Source organism: Verticillium alfalfae, genomic scaffold, assembly GCF_000150825.1.
Source record: "Verticillium alfalfae VaMs.102 supercont1.2 genomic scaffold, whole genome shotgun sequence".
Taxonomy (NCBI): domain Eukaryota; kingdom Fungi; phylum Ascomycota; class Sordariomycetes; order Glomerellales; family Plectosphaerellaceae; genus Verticillium; species Verticillium alfalfae.
In genome coordinates, this window is record NW_003315037.1 from 2,366,236 (window position 1) to 2,386,135 (window position 19,900).

Consider the following 19,900-nt stretch of genomic DNA (forward strand, 5'->3'; position numbering starts at 1 on the left):
GGTGCACCTTTCAGGCTTGACTACGGCGTGCTGCCGTATTCGACGGGGTTGCACACGTTCTTCATTTGTCTATGGGTCATGTTCGTCGCCACTGTGCTGACCACAATGCAACATGTCTGCCCTTCGATCAGGCGTGTTCATCCCAGCTAGTAGCGGTCTGAACTTGGTACACAACCTGGCAGCCAACCAGTACACCATCTCTTCCGCAGTGTACTGGAAGCAGAAGTGTCGTTCACGAATCGCATTTCCCCTTTCACACAATCGGTAGATGAATTGATGACGCAGTTTGTCAGAGGAGCAATTAAAAAGCACCTAGACAAGCTGGTGACGAGGGGAAAGAAGGTAACACTCCCTAGGCATACTCCTTCCTGGAAATGGATGACGAGGCTGAGCAAGCTCAGGTTCTATCTACGCTGATTGGCCACTAGTAGTGTGCCCCGCACAAAGTACTCTACGAGGCTGAGCTGGCTCTCGAAAAATCGAAGCAGTTGCCAGGTCCAAAAATCCACCCTTCTTTTACTTGCTTCACTGTCCAGATCCACATCTTCGTGCTGTACAATCCGAATCTCAATCAATTCGTTAGCCCCAATACATATCGCATAACACACTTGGTCAAATTGCGATGGCCACGCCCCAAGGTCTCCCCCGCGAGACCTTCGCCAAACTCTCCCCACACCCATACCTTCTCGCCAATCTTCAGACTCCCGAAGCGGCAGGCGCAACGACGCCGACGCGCAGTAACGGTCGGGCGCCCCACGAAGCTCGCACTCCCAACATCAACACGTCTACTCTGACCCACGCTCACGGCAGCGCCCTTGTCCGGATCGGCGACAACACAGTCATCTGTGGCATCCGCGGCGAGATCCTCCCGACCGCCAACATTCCCAACTATCGTGCCTCCATCCGCGACAGCGACGATGGCGGCCGCGCCGAGCTCCGAGACTACGACCTCCTCGTTCCTAACATTGAGCTGGCTACCGGCTCCGCACCCCAATTCCTGCCCGGTGTGCCCCCGACGAACCTCGCTCAGACTTTGAGCACCCGTGTCTTCTCGCTCCTTCACTCCTCTGGCCTCGTCAACGCGGACGACCTGAGGATATGGCACACGCGCCCAGCCGAGAACACAGGCTACAGCGCCGCAGATGACGAAGACGATGACATGGGCGAGCTGGAGGCCGGCGAGAGGGTCGTCATCGCGTACTGGGTGCTCTACATCGACATATACTTCATCTCGTTCGACGGCAACCCGTTCGACGCCGCCTGGGCCGCTATGCTAGCTGCACTGCGGAATACAAAGCTGCCAGCGGCACGGTGGGACCAGGACCGCGAGATTGTCGTCTGCTCGCGCGCAGAGCAGAAGCCGCTGACATTGTCAGGCTTCCCCATTGCCACTTCGGCTGCCGTCTTCCAAGGCAAAGAGCCCGGCCGCTTCTGGACACTGGTGGACCCGGACCGCCTGGAGGAAACTCTGTGTCGCGAGAATCTGACGGTTGTCGTGACAAGAACGGCGGCGAGACGAAGCTCCTCTCAGTGTCCAAGCACGGCGGCACAACGTTACAGCCGAGCTTGTCGGAGAGTTTGTGGCCGTGCAGAGAGCGTGGGAGTTCCGTCGTGTGATGACCTGAGCATCATGATACCCCAATAAACAATTTCAAAATAAGGGCGCACGTGAATAGCATTATGACACCTAAATACCGTGATTTGCAAGACATCACAAGAGCGACGAGATGTATTCCTCACATCGAGCTACCGTATCAGACGTTATTCTAGGCAGCAGATACTGGAGGAAGAAAGCAGTTTGTCTTCCGCCCAGCGTGGATCGCCTAATGAAAGACGTCGTATCCTGCCCGCGAGTCTTGTTGACAACTTGCGGTGGATGCTGAGCGGTTATTTCAGAAGGGAAAAGAGCAAAGCACCGAATTTCGTAACGACGAGAATTTGAGGCTCGGGCTCTACGGTGTTCCGATACAGTGCACACGGTACACTCCCCACCACCAGTTCTCCACTTCTCTCGCAGCCGAACTTGCCATCAATTTCTGCTTCGAGGTCAATCTTTCTCTTCGGTTTCCTTCCTTCACACCTCGCACCATGGAGTCCCTCGCAGAGACCGTCTGGGACGTCGTCATCTGCGGCACGGGGCTGCAGCAGTCCCTCCTTGCCTTGTAAGTTCCTGAGCCATTCAAGTACCACCCGCATCGTCATCAAGGCGACCTGACCTGACTGACTGACCCAGTCCTGGCGCTTCCTGAAGAGCTCTTTCGCGCTCGGGCAAGCAGATATTGCATCTCGATCCCAACGAGTACTACGGAGGCAATGAAGCGGCTCTCACCCTTCAAGAGGCAGAAGCATGGGTAGAGCAGTTACAAAAGCAGCAGCCTGCCGCCGAGGCGCCCATGTTCTCCTACGCGTCCGCGTCACGGCAGGCAGAGGCCGGGAGCCCCCTCTCCTTCTCCCGCGCCTACTCTCTAGCCCTCGCACCCTTCATCATTCACACCCGATCCACTCTGCTCTCACAGCTTGTCTCATCCCGGGCCTACCGCCAGCTCGAGTTTCTCGCCGTCGGCGCCTTCCACGTCTTTCGGCCAGGCGACGACAGTTCTGGTGGTTTGCCTCTGCTAACCCCCATCCCTTCGACGCGAGAGGCCATCTTCGCCAGCACAGCCATTCAGCCACGTCCCAAGCGTGCGCTGATGAAGTTTCTTCGCTTCGTGCTTGACCACAATGCCCCTGCCCAGCAGGAGAAGTGGCAGTCCCGAGCCGACGATCCCCTCGCCGCGTTCCTCGAGGACGAGTTCAAGCTGGATGCTGAGCTGCGCACCCTGATTCTGGCCCTCACCCTCTCTCTGGACGGAGCCGTCAAGGTCCGAGACGGCCTAGTCGCTATCGAGCGACATTTGACCTCCATGGGCATGTTCGGTCCCGGCTTCGCTGCCGTATATCCCAAGTGGGGCGGCGGAAGTGAGATCGCGCAGGTCGGATGCAGGGCGTGCGCCGTCGGCGGCGGCGTGTACATGTTGGGCACTGGTGTCAAGAGCACACGTCCCCTGCAGGCTGACGAAGATGGCGCTCAGTTCGAGGTGGCGCTCGGCACGGGAGATGTGAAGGTCAAGACCAGGATGCTAATCCGCAGCGATCATGCGACGGCGGCGGAAGGGCAGGACACCAGGGTCGCCAGGCTCGTTACAGTCATCAACTCGCCGCTTGCCTCTCTATTCGAACCCATCATGGAGGGCGGGCCCAACCCTGCCGTGGCCGTCGTCGCCATGCCTGCCGGCTCCGTGAACGACAGCGACGGCCAGCCGGCGCAGTATCCAGTTTACATCTTCGCTCACTCGAGCGAAACGGGTGAATGCCCTTCAGGACAAAGTAAGCGATTTCCCCACTCTCACCTCCAAAACATCTTTGCATCATGATGATTTTTTATAATCAAACTTATCCACATTGGCTGAGCGCTGCTTTGACGTCAACGATTACTGTTCTGTCTGATCTCTTGCAACTTCACACTCGTTATTCGCAATTTTCTTCACCTCCGATCCAGGCTAACCAGTGTCACAAGGCGTACTCTACTTCACCACACCCGCAACACCAAACGCTTCCGCCATTCTTGACTGTGCGCTTTCCTCCCTCCTCGCTGCCTTGTCAGGATCAGAGGCAGCCCAGGAACTCTCGTCGATCTACCAGCTTCGATATGAGCAAGCTCACAGTAGTCAGAGCTCCGCGACTGATGAAGAGGGCTTGGTACTCTTGCCAACGCTGCCGCTTGACTTGGCGTTCACAGACTCTACTTTGAAGCCAGTCGAATCGGCGTGGGCCAAGATCATGGCGTCTGCGGCTGGGCCAGATGAATCCCTTGAGTACATGAAGTTTGAGGATCGTGAGGGCGTTGGCGAAGACGAAGACTAAGCCGACCGGGTCCTGCTAGGGATTGTATGAAGTCATGAGCAAGAATACTTAATTGATAATGGATCACACACTTGCATGCATGTTCATTGTGACCATCTTCAGATTGACTCATCTGAAACCATGTGATATGAAAACGCCTGAAGCAAACCCATAGATGAGCGATCAAACCCCCGATGGAACCATCGCAACGCATGCCCAGCCTCGGCGCGTCAACACAATATCATCAGAAACTCCCAAGTCGCAGCTGAAAAGATTATCTCCGCCATCCTGTCTGCGTTCTTCGTTAATGGACCCGACCAAAATCCGAACCCCGAGTTCTGCCCTCCTGACATCATGTCAAATACACCCCTGAATCCTTTTGCCAGTCGATATTTCAGCCCAGGAGTTGATCATGAATGCCGTGTCATTGTGGCCGTTGTAGTGTTGCCGGCGCTGTGTCTGTAAAAGCCGAGTAAAAGACCACCCGCCCATTCCACTCTCAGAGGTGCCCAGAAATAGATTGACTTCGGAGACAAATTCTTCGCTTCCGGCCTAGTTGGTGTGGCTGTTCATTGAGGCGTCTTGGCCCTCGACCGACTCCTCAACAGCATGTTCGTCTCTTTTTGGGACCTCGACACCGATACGGATGATGCCGAATGGCCGGGTGTTCTCCCACTCCTGTTGCAGTGCAAGCATACCTTTGGTGCGCAAAGTTAAGATATGGTAGAATGCTTGCGCGGCGATTGCCTTGGAGTGCTCTTCCGGACGAGCGAGCTCCTCGAATTCGACCCACCGACGCGACGATTCCTCGCCATCACAACTCCTGGCCCGTCCGGTTCTTTCAGCCTGCGTTAAGGAGTACCGCAGAAAGCATTCGCTGTCGACATCGAGTGTACTGCGCATCCAATGTGGGTTAACAGTGAAGGCAGCACCAACTTCCTCATCAATGGATGGGTCCTGAGAATATCCCCACTCGCCAACAAGTTCAGATCCGTGGTTTTCTAAGCCGATTCCGCTGCGTCGTTTGAAGGGTCGAGTGCTGACTTTGGGGCTGAGTGTGGGCTGACGACTACCAGTGCTCCACTGCTTTGAGCCGAAGACGCCAACAGAGGATGGACGATGAATGCTCGGTGTACGGTTCCAGGGCACCATTAAAGATGACATGCGGTCTTCAAAGTGCTCTTGTTCTCCCAGTCCCACTTCAGGCGGAAGTTCATCATCGTTGTCAACGACGAAGCCCATGTCCGCGTCCTGTTGACCCTGGGTGGGCTCTTGGGTCTCTTCACTAAGTCGAGGCCGGACGCGCCTCTCGTTGGCATTGTCTTCCAAATCGTTATCGAAAGCTTGGGTCGCAGACCTTCGACGGCTTTTTTCGATGTCAGAGGGCGTTGGCGAGCGTTCATCTTGATGATCAGGATCTCGGTTACCAAACACCAAGTTTCGAAGAGCATCGCCTGCGAACAAGTGCGCGAGAGGATGAACGAATTCAGGAGCCACCGAAGTTTGGCCGATTCCATGTATGCCCTGGCCGAAGCTTACTGCATAGGCATTGGTCCTTGCCTTTGCAATGCTGATCTTTGGTTTGCTCGCTCTTTCCCTAGCCATGCGCTGAAGATAATCATCCTGATTGCGCAAATGTTCTTGTCTCGAAATAACCGTACTTGAATCAAGGAAACTACGCGTTCCAGCAGTACGGATCTTACTTGGCCCTTTGGTGCCGGGGATGGGTTCCTCTTGTTCTGGGTTCAGCTGGGGTATAGGTGAATAGAGCTGCTGCTGGGCTGACATGGCGTTACCTGGCTCTTTTTCAAGCACAGGGACGTCGTTCTCGTTAGGAGGTGGTTGAAGTGGGTTATCGTCGCCGAAAGCTGGAATCTCCTCTTGGGCCATGGCCATGTCATTGTTAATGAATTGATCTTGTTGAATCTTGTAGGGAAGGAGTTCGGGGAGACGGGGCTCCTCAAAGGGATCTGCGATGCCAATGATATTGCCCTCATCGTCGATATCGAACATGATGTCGCTGGAGCCCTCCAGGTCGTTCGATTGCTCCAGAGGGGCGATCCGTTCTTGGAGTGTGTTTTTCTTAGCCGATGAATCGACTCTGAATGGAGAAGCCAGGAAGAGGCTGCCACCATCAGATTGAGATAGGTTGAAACTCATGATTGAGCCTGCCCGCCCGCTGTGGATGCTGCTGCTGTTCACAAGGCTGAGTTGCGAGAACTCTTTGTTTGAAGACGACTGGCTTGTGTTGAAGGCAGTGCCACCCCCGTTCAAGTTGAAAGCGGGAATGACAGGGTCTAGAACAAAGCTCGGGTCGTCTGGAAGTAAAATCTGCTCTCGTCTTCGTCTGGTTAGCACAGAGGGCTTCAAAACTAACGTTGTAGTTCGTGCTCCCAAGGCAGTCACCATTCCACAGCGAAGCCGAGGAAAGGCCATCACTATATAAGCAGAAGGCTAATGGGCGAGAAGTAACGACGCAAAGAACGCTGAGCAGGCACTCGAGAATAGGTGCAACGCAAAATTTGATCAGAAATGAGAAATCTAGACTCACTCAACTAGACCAGCCTTGGGGTCGGTGTCATTTTGTGCGAGGAGTTGATAGAACATTTGCATGTCAGTCCGGGTCTTTTCCGCATCGCCCAGGACATAGACGCACTGCTGTGCAAAAACCCGCGACACGCCATACAACAGGTTGCCCTGAACACGCAGGGCCAAGGGCGCGCCCGGCTGGAGGATTGTCTCGCAAGCTTTTCTCACATTAACCTCCTGAATAGCCTTGCGGGTGACCTTCAGGGCGCCGCCCCGTGGACCAACTGTCGCGACGAGCCTGCAAAGCCTATCAATATCCTGTTGAATCGTACACTGAAGGATTGTGAAGTTTGTGTTTACCAGATGGTAGAGACGCCATGCCGAGGATTGGTCAGGACTGAGACTCATTGTAAGCCGAGCAATCTGCGTGCCAGGTCGCCTCGAGCTTACTGTCATTGCTGTAAAACATGGCGACAACGCGGGACCTGCAAGCCTTCGCTTAAGCCGTATATGTATTGATCCGCTCGAGTATCTGCAATGGACCTCAAAGACCTGCTCGAGAAGTATGGACTGTTGTTTTGAAGCGTCCTGCGCCAAATATCGAAAAGACTCTGGCGTATTGTGTCAGTCTTAGTCGTATGTCGGTAATGTGACTGCTAAGACTGCCACTATAATCGAGACTCAACCAGGGTTGTGCGGATGGGGAGACTAAGGAGAGACAATACTGCCACCCGGTGGAGGAATGGACGTGGTGGTGTGTTTCGCGCAAGAATAAAAATTTCAGTCCTCATCACAATAGAAAAGTAAGCGCAAGATGACGGGGGGAAGGAGCTTGAATTTGGCAACTGCCTCGCATTGGAACGAGGCAGGAGCACCCCCTTCCTCGTCCTACAAGCACATGCTTTCCCCAAGTGACCCCCAGATCCTTCCTTGTTGAACAGCTGTCAACCCATCGCAATATTGAGTAGGTAGCCGGTTCTCTCAGATGATCACTCACAAATTTGTGCTAGCCGAATACTCCTGATGGCGTGTGTCACCAGCACTTTCATGTCGTTCGCCCAATACGAACATTGTGACTCGGACCATCGTACCGCCAGTCCAGCTGGACAGATTTCGTGCCCGTGCTATAAAGTCATGAACAGCCATATCATGCAAAGGTCAAGGCATATTGTCAACTCGAAATGCATTTCATGACTCCTGAGCTTTTTGGTTCCCTTTTCACGGGTATAACCTTCGCCAGATGTACAATCCTACTGATACATTCTCCAGCGTCAGTCTAGACCTGACGGCGTTCCTCTATCCATTTTTCTCATTCGGCTCAGAACTCTGCCAACAAATCGTCTTTTACTGCGTCTTCTTGGCGCCCACCTGCTTTGCTGGCGCGCTGTACATCCAGACAGCGCTGAAAGACAGGAAGCCCAGAACGGTGATGACGATGCCTCCCAGTGGTGTCCAGGCGCCCGTAATGGCGTAAGAGCGAGTGAATTCGTCGTGAGCCATGTGGCGCACAGTGACGGTGTTCTTCTCGTAAACGTTGGAGAGGAAAGGGCGCTTGTAGTTTGTCAAGAAGTTGTAAACGCCATGCTGGTCCGGCAGGTCGAACGTCGTCTCGTACGTCGCCGCCTTGAGGTCGCTGTGAACTGGCTTCAGGTTGCGACGGTGGTACGCAGAAAGCATGCTGAACTCGACCTGGAGCTCATCGTCCTCAGGCACAAAGAACGGGCCCCAGCTGTCCCACGAGTACTCTGAAAGCGACACGGAATAAGACTGAGGCTTGTCAGATCAAACATGTTGAAGGCACGCATTGGTCAAGACTTACCACAGTGCTGTTGATCCTGTAGATGGAAGGGTTCAGGTCCTCGGGGGACTCCTTGAGGTAGTGCTGAATGCCGTTGACACGCAGAACACCAATCTCGTGGAAGGTCCAGCCGGCAACCCTCTTGGCGAACTCGCGGTTCCACGTCTTCGCCTTGTCCCCACCCTTGACCTGGACTTTGGCGTCGAACCACTTGTTGCTCAAGAGGTCCGCTGATCCAACCACGGTGAAGCGCGCAGAGTTGCGTGCCTGGAAAGAAGATACCAGGGAAAGCTGCTCGCCTGCGGCGTACAGCTCGTCGGCGTCGATAACGTCGCCCTGCTCCTTGGGGTTGTAGCTGTAGGCGGTCTTGGGGGCGCGCAGGATGGGGGTCAAAAGGGCGCTGGCGCCGAGAGTGTGGCCGACGCCGGAGGGGAATGCGATGACCTCGTTGATGGGCTCAGTCTCGGGGCGGAAGTATGACTTGACATCGGGTCGGACAGCGGCGGGGGCGGGGAGGACGAGAACATCATGCTTCTCAGCGGCACTGATGGTGTCGTAGTTGAAGTGGTCAACCACGAGGCCGGTCCTCTCAAGGGGGAGAGAGATATCAAACTCGGCAAGAAGGTTGGCAACGGTTGACGGGATCGTGGACGCGGAGCTCGTGGTGAGGAGGACGTTGCCCTCAGCATTCACGAACTGAACGAGGATGTTGGGGGTCAGGTTAGGACCAAGGCCTGGCGCTTGTCAGCAAACGGCTCATTCCGTATCCAACCCTTGATGAGGCCGTACTCTTGATTTTGGAGGGGAACAGCAGAACGTGGTCAAAAGTTCGCTCGCCAAGGTGGAAGAGCTTCAGTGACTCGCTCTTGGGGGTTTCGTAACTGATCTTGAACCCGCGGCCTGCAGCACCTGTCAGTGATCATGTTCTCCATTGGCTGCATGGAATTTCAGCGTTAGTGAAGGTGGCACATACTCTCCAAGTCGCCGAGGAACGTGGAGTATTGCTCTTTCTCTTCGACATCATCCAGCAGTACCAGTAGCCTCTCTCCACCTGTAGCACTGATGGCGTGCACTGCTGCGGCAAAGAGCAGCGAGAAGAGCGAGAAAAACGACTTCATTTTGATTCCTTGTCGTCTCGACTCGCGATAGGGTATCAAAGGGGGAGAAGAGATTGTGCACAAAGAATTGCGACAGCTTGCCTCTGATTTCGCTGTCGCAAGTGAGCTGGAGCTTGATCTCTCCAATCGTAGGTGTCTCGAAGCTTGGGGATACGTAGCCGATGCCAAGACACCCTCCACTGCCGGAACAACCCACCCCTGAGGGGCGCCCCACTTAATTGTGAGGGCAGTGATAATCCGATGTTCTTCCGGCCCTGGCACGAGCCTGGTTGGTTCCATCGCGAACGTCAATCAAGCACCTCAAAGCCAGCTTGAGCTTATTCAATCCCAACTGGCAGCACCATTACCGGTCAATTCAGTAAGCACCATCTTTCGGACTATATGGATGACAAGTACTGACCAATTCATCTTTGCCAGCGCCGAAAATGACCTACGCGACCCCCCGATTCTGGGCTGCGCCCTTGACCTACCTCCGTTGGGCATCCCGCGAGCGTCCCGCCTACTTCTGGTCCATCGTCATTGGCGTCGCGGGCCCCGTCCAGCTTGCTATCGTCCCCCCCGTGAGGAAGATGCTTGGCGATGAGAACGCACCTCAGATTCCCGTCACATATCCCGGTAGGCTCACCATTCTATAGAGTAGCGCGAGGCACGACGGCTGACTATGAACCACAACAGTACCCTCCGGCCCGAGGAAGCAGCTGACTGGCTACGATGACGAGTAATCAGCCATTGCTTACGACGTTGAATCGACACCTACTATTGTACATAACCTGGCGTTGGGGCTCTTCACTAAGTGTTGTCGGAGGACGTGTGGGATAGGAGGGAGGATTTGGTCACTCTTTCGTCCAGAATTGAGCGCCCAGCTCCCGCATTGGAGCATGCGAGCGAGTCAGGTTCAATGCACACCACATTTGCCTCTGCTGGTGACGACAGTCTAAGTTTTGGCCGCTATCTATGCCAGGCTCTCAGACCTGGGCCGGCACAGTATGACACGGCAGCTCAATACAAATCCTCCCATTCCATAATTCATATCGATACTGCTCTTCCGACGAAACATCCAGATCTTGTTCCCTGCGTGAACGGACTCTATCTGTCTCGCTGCACAAGATTCCATTCAAACTACAAGCATGTCAGTGATAGGCTTCGTCAAACGCCAAACGGGATCAGGGTAGCTCTTACCACTCGTCCGTCGTCGTCCCCGGTGTAGACACAATGGGGCAACGGAGTGACGCAACTGATACCAGCATCATAATTCTGCCCTGACTCCGAGCGAGGGTCAATGTGATCGAGGCGCCTGAGGAGCTCGAGCGTCCATTTGCCGTTCCTTATAATTTTCCTCCAGACGTTGACGCGGCCCCTTCGATGGCCCGTGAAAATGAGTGAGTTTTCCAGCCACTCGCTGGCTGTGCCTTCATAGAATGCACAGGCGTGGACAAAGTCATCCGGCTCCATACACACGTTCTGATCCAGAATCAGGGATCCATTGATGGTGTACAGCACAACGTTGGGTCCGCTGCACAGCATGATCTCACCCGAGACGTCGTTGATCGCGGCACATTCGACTTGTCGAGCAAGGGGTAGCTTTCGTATAAATTCCAATCGGTTCATGTCCCACAAGAATGCCTGACCATCCGCGGAGCTGGACACAAATGTGCTAAAGGACTTCGAGACAGCTATTGTTGTGACCGGCGCTTTGTGTCCGAAGAGCGAGGATCGCGGTAGAAGATCTACTGGGCGGCCCGGCGCTGTCTGCACAGCATACACGGAGATGACACAGTCCTCGCCTGCGGTAATCAGTGTCTTCGAATTCGCGAAAACTACGCATGAAATTTGACCGATGTGGAGATTCTCGAACATTCCCGCAGCCTAGCACAAAGTTTAGCAAGTCGTTCTGTTGGTGATGAGCGTCACTGTTCATACCTTTCGGTTGTCGCTGAAGAAGAATCGAATGCTATTATCAGCGTAACCCCATTCTAACCATTTGTCGTACGGCGGGACATTGAGCCGGAAAGAAGAGGCACACAAGAGGCGATCGAGCTTGTTGGCATAAATAAGTGTAGCAACCTTGTCGTGAGATTCTGTGGTGGTATTAGCTCCGTCATGGTACAAACTCGTGCCCAATCACCTACCAAGCAGAGGATGGGGTAGTCGCGTCAAGGCATAAACGGACGTGTCCAGTCTCCGGGAAGGGCTTTGACCATTATCTCGCTGCGGATGTGCCCTGGAAAATACCTGGTGAGGTGTCTGGCCAAAATTATGAATGACACCCGCTGCGATCCTTCGTTCTTGTGGGTCGCTGATATTGTCCAAGTCGGTAGCGCCTCTATATGAGAGGTGATGGAATACGTTCAGGTTGTCGACGGCAGCCTCGCCTCTTTGTTTCAGGCCAAAGACGAGGTCGATCCAGCTGTGTAGGTGTTGGCTGACATAGGGACTCTCCAAAGCTTCGCGGTGCTTGGCAATGAATATCTTCGGATCACCCTTGGCCCACGGCGGTAACACCACATTGTCGACCTTTGTACCAGTGCTTTCTCGGTTTCCAAAATTGTACCCATTGATATTTGTCAGAAATTCTGGCAGGCAGAAAAATTCTGGAATAAGCTCCCTGACATCGGCCTTGTTTTCGCATGATGCAGATTTCCAAGCCTGGGGGATGGACTGGAACAGCCTATCAGCATGATCGAATGATCCGCCCTGCAGCAGGATGTAAGATTGGACGAAGGGCGGAAGCCGGATGAGATACGACGAGACGATCATGGCAGAGGAATAGTGCGTTCCATAATGGAAGGGCGTTTCTCCTATCTCTTCCAGGGCGTTGTAAGATTCCTTGAAACCAGAGACTCGACCGGATGTCTGAGCTCCCATAGGCTTGGAGAGATCGCGGAACGTGGCGGGGTCGTTCAAGTTGAGCTCCTCACTGGTGTAGTCAGCCAGCACCCAAGGGAAAACGGGATACTGCGTTAGATCATTGAAGGTACGACCAGCCATTGTGTTGACGAGCATGAGGTAGTGAAAGTTGGAGATCTCCCCCTTTTGCCATTTCTTCATCGAGGGGTTCCATGGCGCAGTATTGAAGATGTTACCAAACTTAGAGCTGAGCCCTTGTGGGGATTCTTCGAAGACCTTCAGAGTCTCGAGTCTCCAGCCATCTTCTGGATTGGGTAGTGAGCTCGCTGCGTATGTGTGCGGCGCTTTATTCATGAGTTTTCCGAACAACTCGTCTCTTGATAGAGAGTTCATTGTGGTAAGCAAATAGCTTCGTCCGTCCGTGAAAAATACTTCGATAGCAACGTCGCGGAAGAGGAAACGTCGCTTGGAGATACTGATTACGTCGTGCCATCGCCAACTCCTCGATTCCTGTTCGCTGCGGCCCAGGTTTTGTCGCTTCTCTGTGGTCTTCGCATCCGTGATGATTTCTGAGAAGGGGTCGCGCTCATCGGGTGGGGCTTGCCATGCGTTCACAATCTCCCCAGAAGCGCATTGAAAAACATTGTCCACAATGTACATCGCATCCTTGCCGATGATCAAGATGCCCTCGCATGCTTCTAGGCCAACGATGCGGGAAACATTGTAGACTGCCAGCACTTGATCACCTTGCTCGAGACGCCGCATGACTTTTCGATTCTTGTCTTCGAAGCCATCATCACCGTCAAAAGCATCATTTGGATCATCCACAAGCTCAAAATCATCTTCCGGCGCGACAACTGACCCGGAAGTTGCAGCCTCGGCCTTGGCGAAGGTAGCTTCAGAGTCATCTTCGAGATCGTTGCTGTCAAGACCTCGGGCCAATGAAGCTTTGGGAGCTGTGGGTGTAGCTGAGGGAGGCGTCGGACTGATCGCCACGGCTGTATTCAATTTTGGTGCGGATCCAATCGCGCCGTCGCCGGCCTTTCGCTTTGGTTGAAACACCTCGTGATCTCTGGAGTAATCGGGCAATAGTCGGAGGCGCATTCGATTTCGACCCTCCGTCCGATCAAGCTTCCACTTGAGATGAGTGTGCTCACTGAAAACAGCGCCTGGACGATGAAGCTCCCGGTCCATTTTGGTGAGTGATGAGGCCAAGAAAGCCATGTCATCCTGCTGGTCCTGCATGAGACGCTGATGTTTAAAGTGCTCACTGTTGAAGATACTCTTCATCCATGAGCTGTTAGCCATTTGGTGTCTGATCATGATATTGTCTGCCATGAGGGCTTCGTTGTGCCACGCCTTGAGGCGCTCCTTCCGTCTCAAAAGGCGCACTCTGCCACTTTCCATGGTTCTCTGATTTTCGATGGCAACGAAGTCTTCCCATGTCTTAGAAATACCACCAAAGAAGAAGGCGTCCAGCGATGGTCGTTGTTGATCAACCCAATCGACGAACGTTTCGTTGTCGACTTCAGTCAGCTTTTTGAAATCTGCCGTCAGCTTCCGTTCGTCACTTGACAAGCCTTGTCTGAAGAGCGCAGTGGTTTCCTCAGGCTTCTGTACAAGCATAATCCGCAGGATGTTAGCTGCAGCTAGACGAATAGACTCCCGCTCGTCTACAAGTTTGGTATACAGCTGGTACCAAAGTAGTCGTGTATACTCATCATCTCCAGATAAGCACCCGAGGATCGAAGTCTGCCAGTAGAACAACCTCCCCATGAACCTCGTCGCATCCTCTTCTGGCGTCTGAGGGTCGTCCAGCTCAGAGAAGCGGAGGAGGATGGCTTTCATGAACGAATCACGTATGGTGTTGACGGCTTGGTGACACAGGCGGACGCTCTTGAGAGACGATATTTCAGGCCGTTGAAGGTACTCTAAGAGCATGCCGCCAAGCTCCATCATGACTTCTGCGCCATTCAAAAACCAACCCTCGAAGATGGCTTCCCCAATGTGAGTGCTGAATCGGGCCATGTTGGTGAGGACTTTGGGTTCGCTCAGTATATCCTGTTTTAACTGAATACTGTTGCTCAGATGTTTGATGGTGTGGCGAAGAACATAGGACTCGAAGTAGGCTTGGTGCTCCTGGAAACCTGGCGGCACCTTTGAAAACAGCCCGAAGCCCGGAAATTCCTTCCGATTCAGCACTTGATCCATGAAAACGTTGATGACCAGTTCCAGCAGACCATCACGAGTAGCACCGCTCGTGTGCTGGGACGATGTGGTCCTGGCGTGTTTGTTTTTCGTCGATGCGCTGTCAGAAGCTTGCGAAGCAGTGGAGAGGAGGATGAAAGACGATGCTTTGCGGAGAGGAGTGCCTCGTAAATTTGTCTGTGGCGTAGTCGGATCCTCGATACTGCTCGTTCGAATAATCGGAGACGGGCCAGACGCAGCCAAAGGTCGGATGATGACATCTGCCCCTTCGAAAGTAAGGGTCGAGTCACGCGATCCCAGTTCCGTCTCTGGAGTCAAGGCATCGGTGCTAACAACAATAGGATACAATGCAGAGAGGAGCTGTCGAACATAATCAGAGGACAGAGCAAAGTCTCTGAAATCAGAAGACCGAGAGTGAAGGTCGGACAAAAACTGTATGACAGTATTTAGGGTCGATGCATGGCTCATAACCTGTTCGCTGGGCTTTCGTGTGTGGTCTGTTCATACATCAGTAAAATCCTTTCAATCAAGGGAGTCCATCATACTTCGCGATTCCAAAGCTTGCGCAAGTTCCATAGACCTTGCGCGAGGCCGAGTCTCGACCGCGGTACCGCGAATTGTCTGAGCGATTGATGAGCTCTCCTCTGCATGAGGGGAGTTGGGATCTTCCTGATTCCTGAAAACATCCTTGAGGCCGTTCTGAAGCATTGAGATGATGACAGGGAGAGCCTCAGGATACACAACCTTGGACTTGCCGAAAATCTCCAGTAAACTGAAGAACTCAAAATCCCGAGTGAAGTCAATTTCAGCAACATCATACCCAAAAAGAATGCTGAAGCATATTGGCCACAAGGTAGGGAGATCCCACCAGCGCTTTAGACGATTCGCCATGATCGTCAAGCCCCCAGTCTTGCTTGCGAACTTGGAAGTGTACGCGGTCCCATGAGTCACTAACAGTCGTGCAAGTGTCTTTGCTCCGTACACGACCGTCTCGGCATCGTCTTCGGCCAACAGGTATAGCAGCCACTGGTCCATACTCAGTAAAGCAGATTGAGGATCGTCGGGCATCCTCACCTTGTTCGTTACCGTCCTGGCGAACTTTCGTATATTGGTCAAATTGCCTTTCTCGCACAGCAAATCGGCGTACATGCCTAGAACTTTGGTGCCCAACTGCTTCTTGGTGAGATATCGCGATGATGGAGAGCTCGAGGCTACACTTCCGACAGGTGCGTTCACGTCAGTTGTAGACCGCCGCACGAGGCCGCCGGGAGTGCTGGATCGACTGATGATGGACAATGGTTTTGGTGTCCTCGAGGCAGATGATGCGGGCGAATGGAAAGCATACGTGATAAAGAGGGCCAATGCACGGTGAACCTCAGCTGTGTAATTGCATTTGACGAGTTGTTCCAAGGCTTTCATTAGATGAGAAATGACGTCTTCTGAAATCATCTCGGCTTTCATGGCATCAAGCAGCCTCTTCACAATTCCTGCTTACTGTTAGCTTACACATCGGGACGGCTTGGAGCTACACCTACTCATGCGTATCAACCGGCGGCCGTTGAACTGATGATACTTGCTCATCACAGAGAATGTGACGAACTGCTTGTAGTAAAGCTCTTGGGTGAGAGATGCGGATCGTCTCCAGGTGTCAAAGTCGATGAGGAGAACGCGGTATGCTAAAGGATTAATGATGAACGACTCGAGTGGCTCCTCGTGGTTGTAGCCAACAAATTCAAGGATGCGGCTTAATAGTTGCAAGCTCAATGCGTCTCGCTCGGCAGTTGAAATGGCCAGGCGGAGGTTAACGCTTTCAGCTCCCAAATTGGCGCTGTACCCGAGTTTCGCTCTCAGCAACATGCCGAGAATGGCATAGCCATTGTCTCGCTCCATCGCCTCGCTGTTCCGCCAGCTCTTCTTGATACATAAGAAGAGCATCTCGACAGCGCGAACAATATCCTCTACCGTGGAAGCACGTTCAACAATCTTGAGACCTAGTGGGGTGAAGCCAGCCAAGCGCCAAAGGTTGTCATCAAAATGCGAGGGTGTGATGACGACCGGGTCTCCAATCAGTACCGCAACGCCGTGAGTCCTTGCCAAAGCATCCGGCAGGGATGGCAAGGCGGCATTGATTGCAATCGCAGAACCACTGCGATGCGTCATCTGGATAAGATTGGCAGCAGCTGCTCTCGGCAGTGAGCGGTGCATTTGGGTGTCTTGATGCAGACCATCTTCCCGAAAGACCGCAGTTGGGAGAATGCTAAGGAGTGTTTTGCTTTCAGGTAGTAGAGTCCCTGCCTTTTCGCGAATGGCCCTCAAAATATCAGAGCTCTCGTCCTTGCCCGGGTGAAAGACCTCATTCCGGAGGCCCAGGTTGGCCGATGCCTCATAGGTCTGGAATCCACCCAAGCTGTCTTGGTAGTTGCCCTGATAGCGGGCGCCCAGCGCATGATGAACAGCAATCAGATCGTCGCTCAGCACGTCCTCAAATAGATGAGCAGAGGCGAGTGACCATCTTGACAGGACCAGGCCTGCACCCAGCCGGCTGGCGAGTCCCTTCGGTGTGCCAAGAAACGCCTGTACTGGTTTGGGTTTGGGTGTGGCGGTGGTGAAGGCCGAAAATCCATCTGCTATTCCGTTGGAAGACGGAGGGGGCATGGGATATGCACATTTGAGCTGTTCGACAAACTCGCCATTGATATAGAGCGAGGCCTTACTTGCAGTGATGGTCTTGGGCCGTTTGTGAACCAAAGTAATGTGATACCATTGCCGTTCTTTGAAGGCGACGGACTTGAACCTCACACTTGGGCGTTGCGTCTTCACAGAAGTCTGGAGGATGAAGTTGCGCGTGTCCCTTTCGAGATAGATAAGGAGGAAGCACGTCTGGGTGGCATCGCAGACACCGAACAAGGTTGTGTGAGAAGAAGGATCGAACCTGTCAACCCTCACCCATGCCGTGAATGTGTACCCTGGTGATGTGTTGGGCGGGAATGAGCGCCCTAGGGTGGGCAGTTCAATAGATGAGTGGCCATGCAAAGATAAATCAAACTGAAAGAAAGGGGGACCGCTGTACGTGGAAGTCATTTCAAGAGCAAAATCAGATGCCTCAGAAGATCTGCTGGCGAGAAGAAACTGAGTATCGGCAGGTTGATTGACACCCAGATACATCAGTTTCTTGCAGAGTTGCAGTACTTTCTCCTTCTCGGGGACGCTGAGCATGCTGTTGTCAGTGAAATAAACGCGAAGGAATCGCGACAGCACCCCAGTGGAATGGAGCGCAGCCAAGTTGAACACCGAGACGGACACAGCTGTGGACAGGACATCAAGAACGACGAGGGATGTCAGCTCAGCTGGGATGTCAGAGCCCCGTGGTATTGATTCCCAGAATCCAACCACGGTCCGTATGATCTCCGGATTCCGGAAGACGCTGTCTTTCTGAATAACATTGCGTACCTCGTGCGCAATGTCGAAAGCCGGCTCCTCGATCGCTGTGGCCTCCGAATTGCCTGCTGCTGTCTGACTCTTCGTGTCTGAGGCTGGGTGGCTACTGCTGTCAGGTATCGACTGAGCAACGGCCTGACACAGATCATCCAGCCGTTTGTTGCCCAGCGAGAATGACAAGAGCTTGCCAAATATTTGATATTGAGTCCAAGGGTCAGAGTCACTGCCGCCGAGGCCTATGCTGGCTGTTGTCTGCTCGAGAGCTTCCCACCCGCCTCGTTCGACCCGATTGCGAAAGTAACGCTTATTGCCTGGGGGTGTCCCGGAACGCGACAGAAAGAACATCCAGAACAGCTTCTAGTAGCTCAAATAGCTCTTTTTTCTCCGATTGCGTTCGCGTCTGTGGGTTGTAGAAACCGGAAAAGGCTCGAAGGACTTCCAGCAAGCGGTAGAAGCCTCGAAGGTATCGGAAATCGTCTTGAGGTGAGCTTGGAGGGTCGGCGGCGGCGACATGTTGGCGTATGTGGTTGAGTGTCTTCAAGAGAGTCGGTATCTGCGGGTAGCCGGTCGAGGTCGGATTTTGTGCACCGGCGCTCAGCTTATCTAGGAGTGCTCGCAGAATTTCCGTGGCTTTGGAGGTGTTGGCGGGGTTCGAGTTTGAGGTAGACGAGCGGTATCGTCGCGGTAGGGTTGCCATTTTTCTTCAATTTCGGTATTCCTTCATTCCAATTCTTTCGGTCCCAGCACCCTCCGTGGGTCTAGGTAGCAGTCAAGGCGCTCTGGCATCGGCGTTGGTATTTGCGTTGTAGGCTTCGCGTACAAGATCGAAGCTCGACTGGTCGATATCGATGGAGAGTCCGGAAGCTTGCAACTGGTAGGAGCCGTTCGGTCGCACAGACGTGCGCAGGGCGACAAGTCTACCAACAAGAAGCACGACAGCCCTCAAAATCCAAGGCGAAACGGTCCAAAGAGACGATAAAGGCGTATACGTAGGCGAGTCGAGTAGCAGAAACCTTGCCGTTGTTGCATGGAAGCTCAGGTGTCAGCCTCAAATGCAGTGTGGCTCATCCTGGCTGTCACGCCCCGCCGTGAGCCAAGCGTAGTGGGGTTCATAGTGGCAGTGCGAAACCCCAACCAGGCAGCCGCTTGGCGACGGAAAATGGTTATTTGCTCAGCCCAATAAGGGCAAAGCTACAATCGATAGGGAAAAAGCTATAAGCATAGCTGAATTCCGAAAATTAGCTATAGAGTTAATATACCTAATCTTTCTTCTCTTACACTCGAGTATCTCGATAAAGTCAGAGTGGAAAACTAGTTATAACTACGTAATAGATAAATCAATAAAGGGCTAGTAAATAGCCCTTAAAGCTCTATAATTATTTTATATCTCTATTAAATTTTAAGAATTTAATATAATAATAGTCCTAATTACTACTTATTTAAAGCTCTTTAGATATAATATTGAAGTGGGGTGAGCGAAGGCCCCCTCTGATCAGGGCAATGTCGACAGTCACTTGAGAAAAAGGTAGGTGCTTCAAAGTGTGATGTTTGATTGATGATGCCCCTCCTTGAAGGCCCCCGCCACGAGTCTACCTAATGTCCGTTCCCCTGATCAGCCACCCCTCACACTAATACAACCTGCCCGGTTTCAATATATATTTACTACTTTATTATAAGATAACCCTTTCTAGTACTTCCTATTGTAAGTAAAGTATAGAGATAGTTATATAACCTTATTCTACTTGTCAAAGTATTAGAAGGCCAGAGGGTGCATGGAGAAAGGGAAATCCCGTAGTGAAGGACCGTATGATTTAATCCAGGACTAGCTGATGATTGCTCCAGGTTGCTCAATTGCTGATACTGGAATCCTTTCAGGACAAGGGCTTAGTTGGTATTTCAGCAGGGAGGAGCCACTCAAAGCGCGCAGTCAGTTTCGGTTTCGACGATGCAAACCACGGGTGCCCAAGGGTACTACTTGGTAAAAGCTCACCGCTCACACGGGCTCTTTATAAAGAACCTAGAATTGGCACCTATCGTTCAACCTCACATTGGACATCAAGATCAATCAACATGCCATCAA

The 19,900-nt window shown here is 52.9% G+C and overlaps 6 protein-coding genes across 6 annotated transcripts; 3 read left to right on the forward strand and 3 right to left on the reverse strand.

Annotated features, from left to right (window-relative positions):
* Positions 1–622: 622 nt before the first annotated feature.
* VDBG_02195 (exosome complex exonuclease RRP43) lies at positions 623–1,645 on the forward strand (the record flags this gene model as incomplete). Its single annotated transcript, XM_003007961.1, has 1 exon — positions 623–1,645. The coding sequence occupies one exon, from the start codon at positions 623–625 to the stop codon at positions 1,643–1,645; it is 1,023 nt and encodes a 340-aa protein (XP_003008007.1).
* Positions 1,646–2,088: 443 nt separating this feature from the next.
* VDBG_02196 (rab proteins geranylgeranyltransferase component A) lies at positions 2,089–3,903 on the forward strand (the record flags this gene model as incomplete). The annotated part of the gene is made up of 3 exons (XM_003007962.1): positions 2,089–2,162; positions 2,252–3,366; positions 3,557–3,903. The coding sequence occupies 3 exons, from the start codon at positions 2,089–2,091 to the stop codon at positions 3,901–3,903; spliced, it is 1,536 nt and encodes a 511-aa protein (XP_003008008.1).
* A 531-nt stretch (positions 3,904–4,434) lies between these two features.
* VDBG_02197 (Rec8) lies at positions 4,435–6,867 on the reverse strand (the record flags this gene model as incomplete). Its single annotated transcript, XM_003007963.1, has 3 exons — positions 4,435–6,229; positions 6,434–6,744; positions 6,862–6,867. 3 exons carry the CDS (start codon positions 6,865–6,867, stop codon positions 4,435–4,437), a joined length of 2,112 nt encoding a protein of 703 aa, XP_003008009.1.
* Positions 6,868–7,755: 888 nt separating this feature from the next.
* On the reverse strand, positions 7,756–9,327 carry VDBG_02198 (dolichyl-di-phosphooligosaccharide-protein glycotransferase; the record flags this gene model as incomplete). The annotated part of the gene is made up of 4 exons (XM_003007964.1): positions 7,756–8,178; positions 8,231–8,943; positions 8,999–9,109; positions 9,183–9,327. 4 exons carry the CDS (start codon positions 9,325–9,327, stop codon positions 7,756–7,758), a joined length of 1,392 nt encoding a protein of 463 aa, XP_003008010.1.
* A 425-nt stretch (positions 9,328–9,752) lies between these two features.
* On the forward strand, positions 9,753–10,049 carry VDBG_02199 (NADH-ubiquinone oxidoreductase 9.5 kDa subunit; the record flags this gene model as incomplete). Its single annotated transcript, XM_003007965.1, has 2 exons — positions 9,753–9,942; positions 10,003–10,049. The coding sequence occupies 2 exons, from the start codon at positions 9,753–9,755 to the stop codon at positions 10,047–10,049; spliced, it is 237 nt and encodes a 78-aa protein (XP_003008011.1).
* VDBG_02200 (WD repeat and FYVE domain-containing protein) lies at positions 10,004–18,333 on the reverse strand (the record flags this gene model as incomplete). Its single annotated transcript, XM_003007966.1, has 7 exons — positions 10,004–10,446; positions 10,507–11,193; positions 11,248–11,405; positions 11,457–14,879; positions 14,928–15,869; positions 15,918–18,174; positions 18,238–18,333. The coding sequence occupies 7 exons, from the start codon at positions 18,331–18,333 to the stop codon at positions 10,414–10,416; spliced, it is 7,596 nt and encodes a 2,531-aa protein (XP_003008012.1).
* Between the last annotated feature and the right edge of the window lie 1,567 nt (positions 18,334–19,900).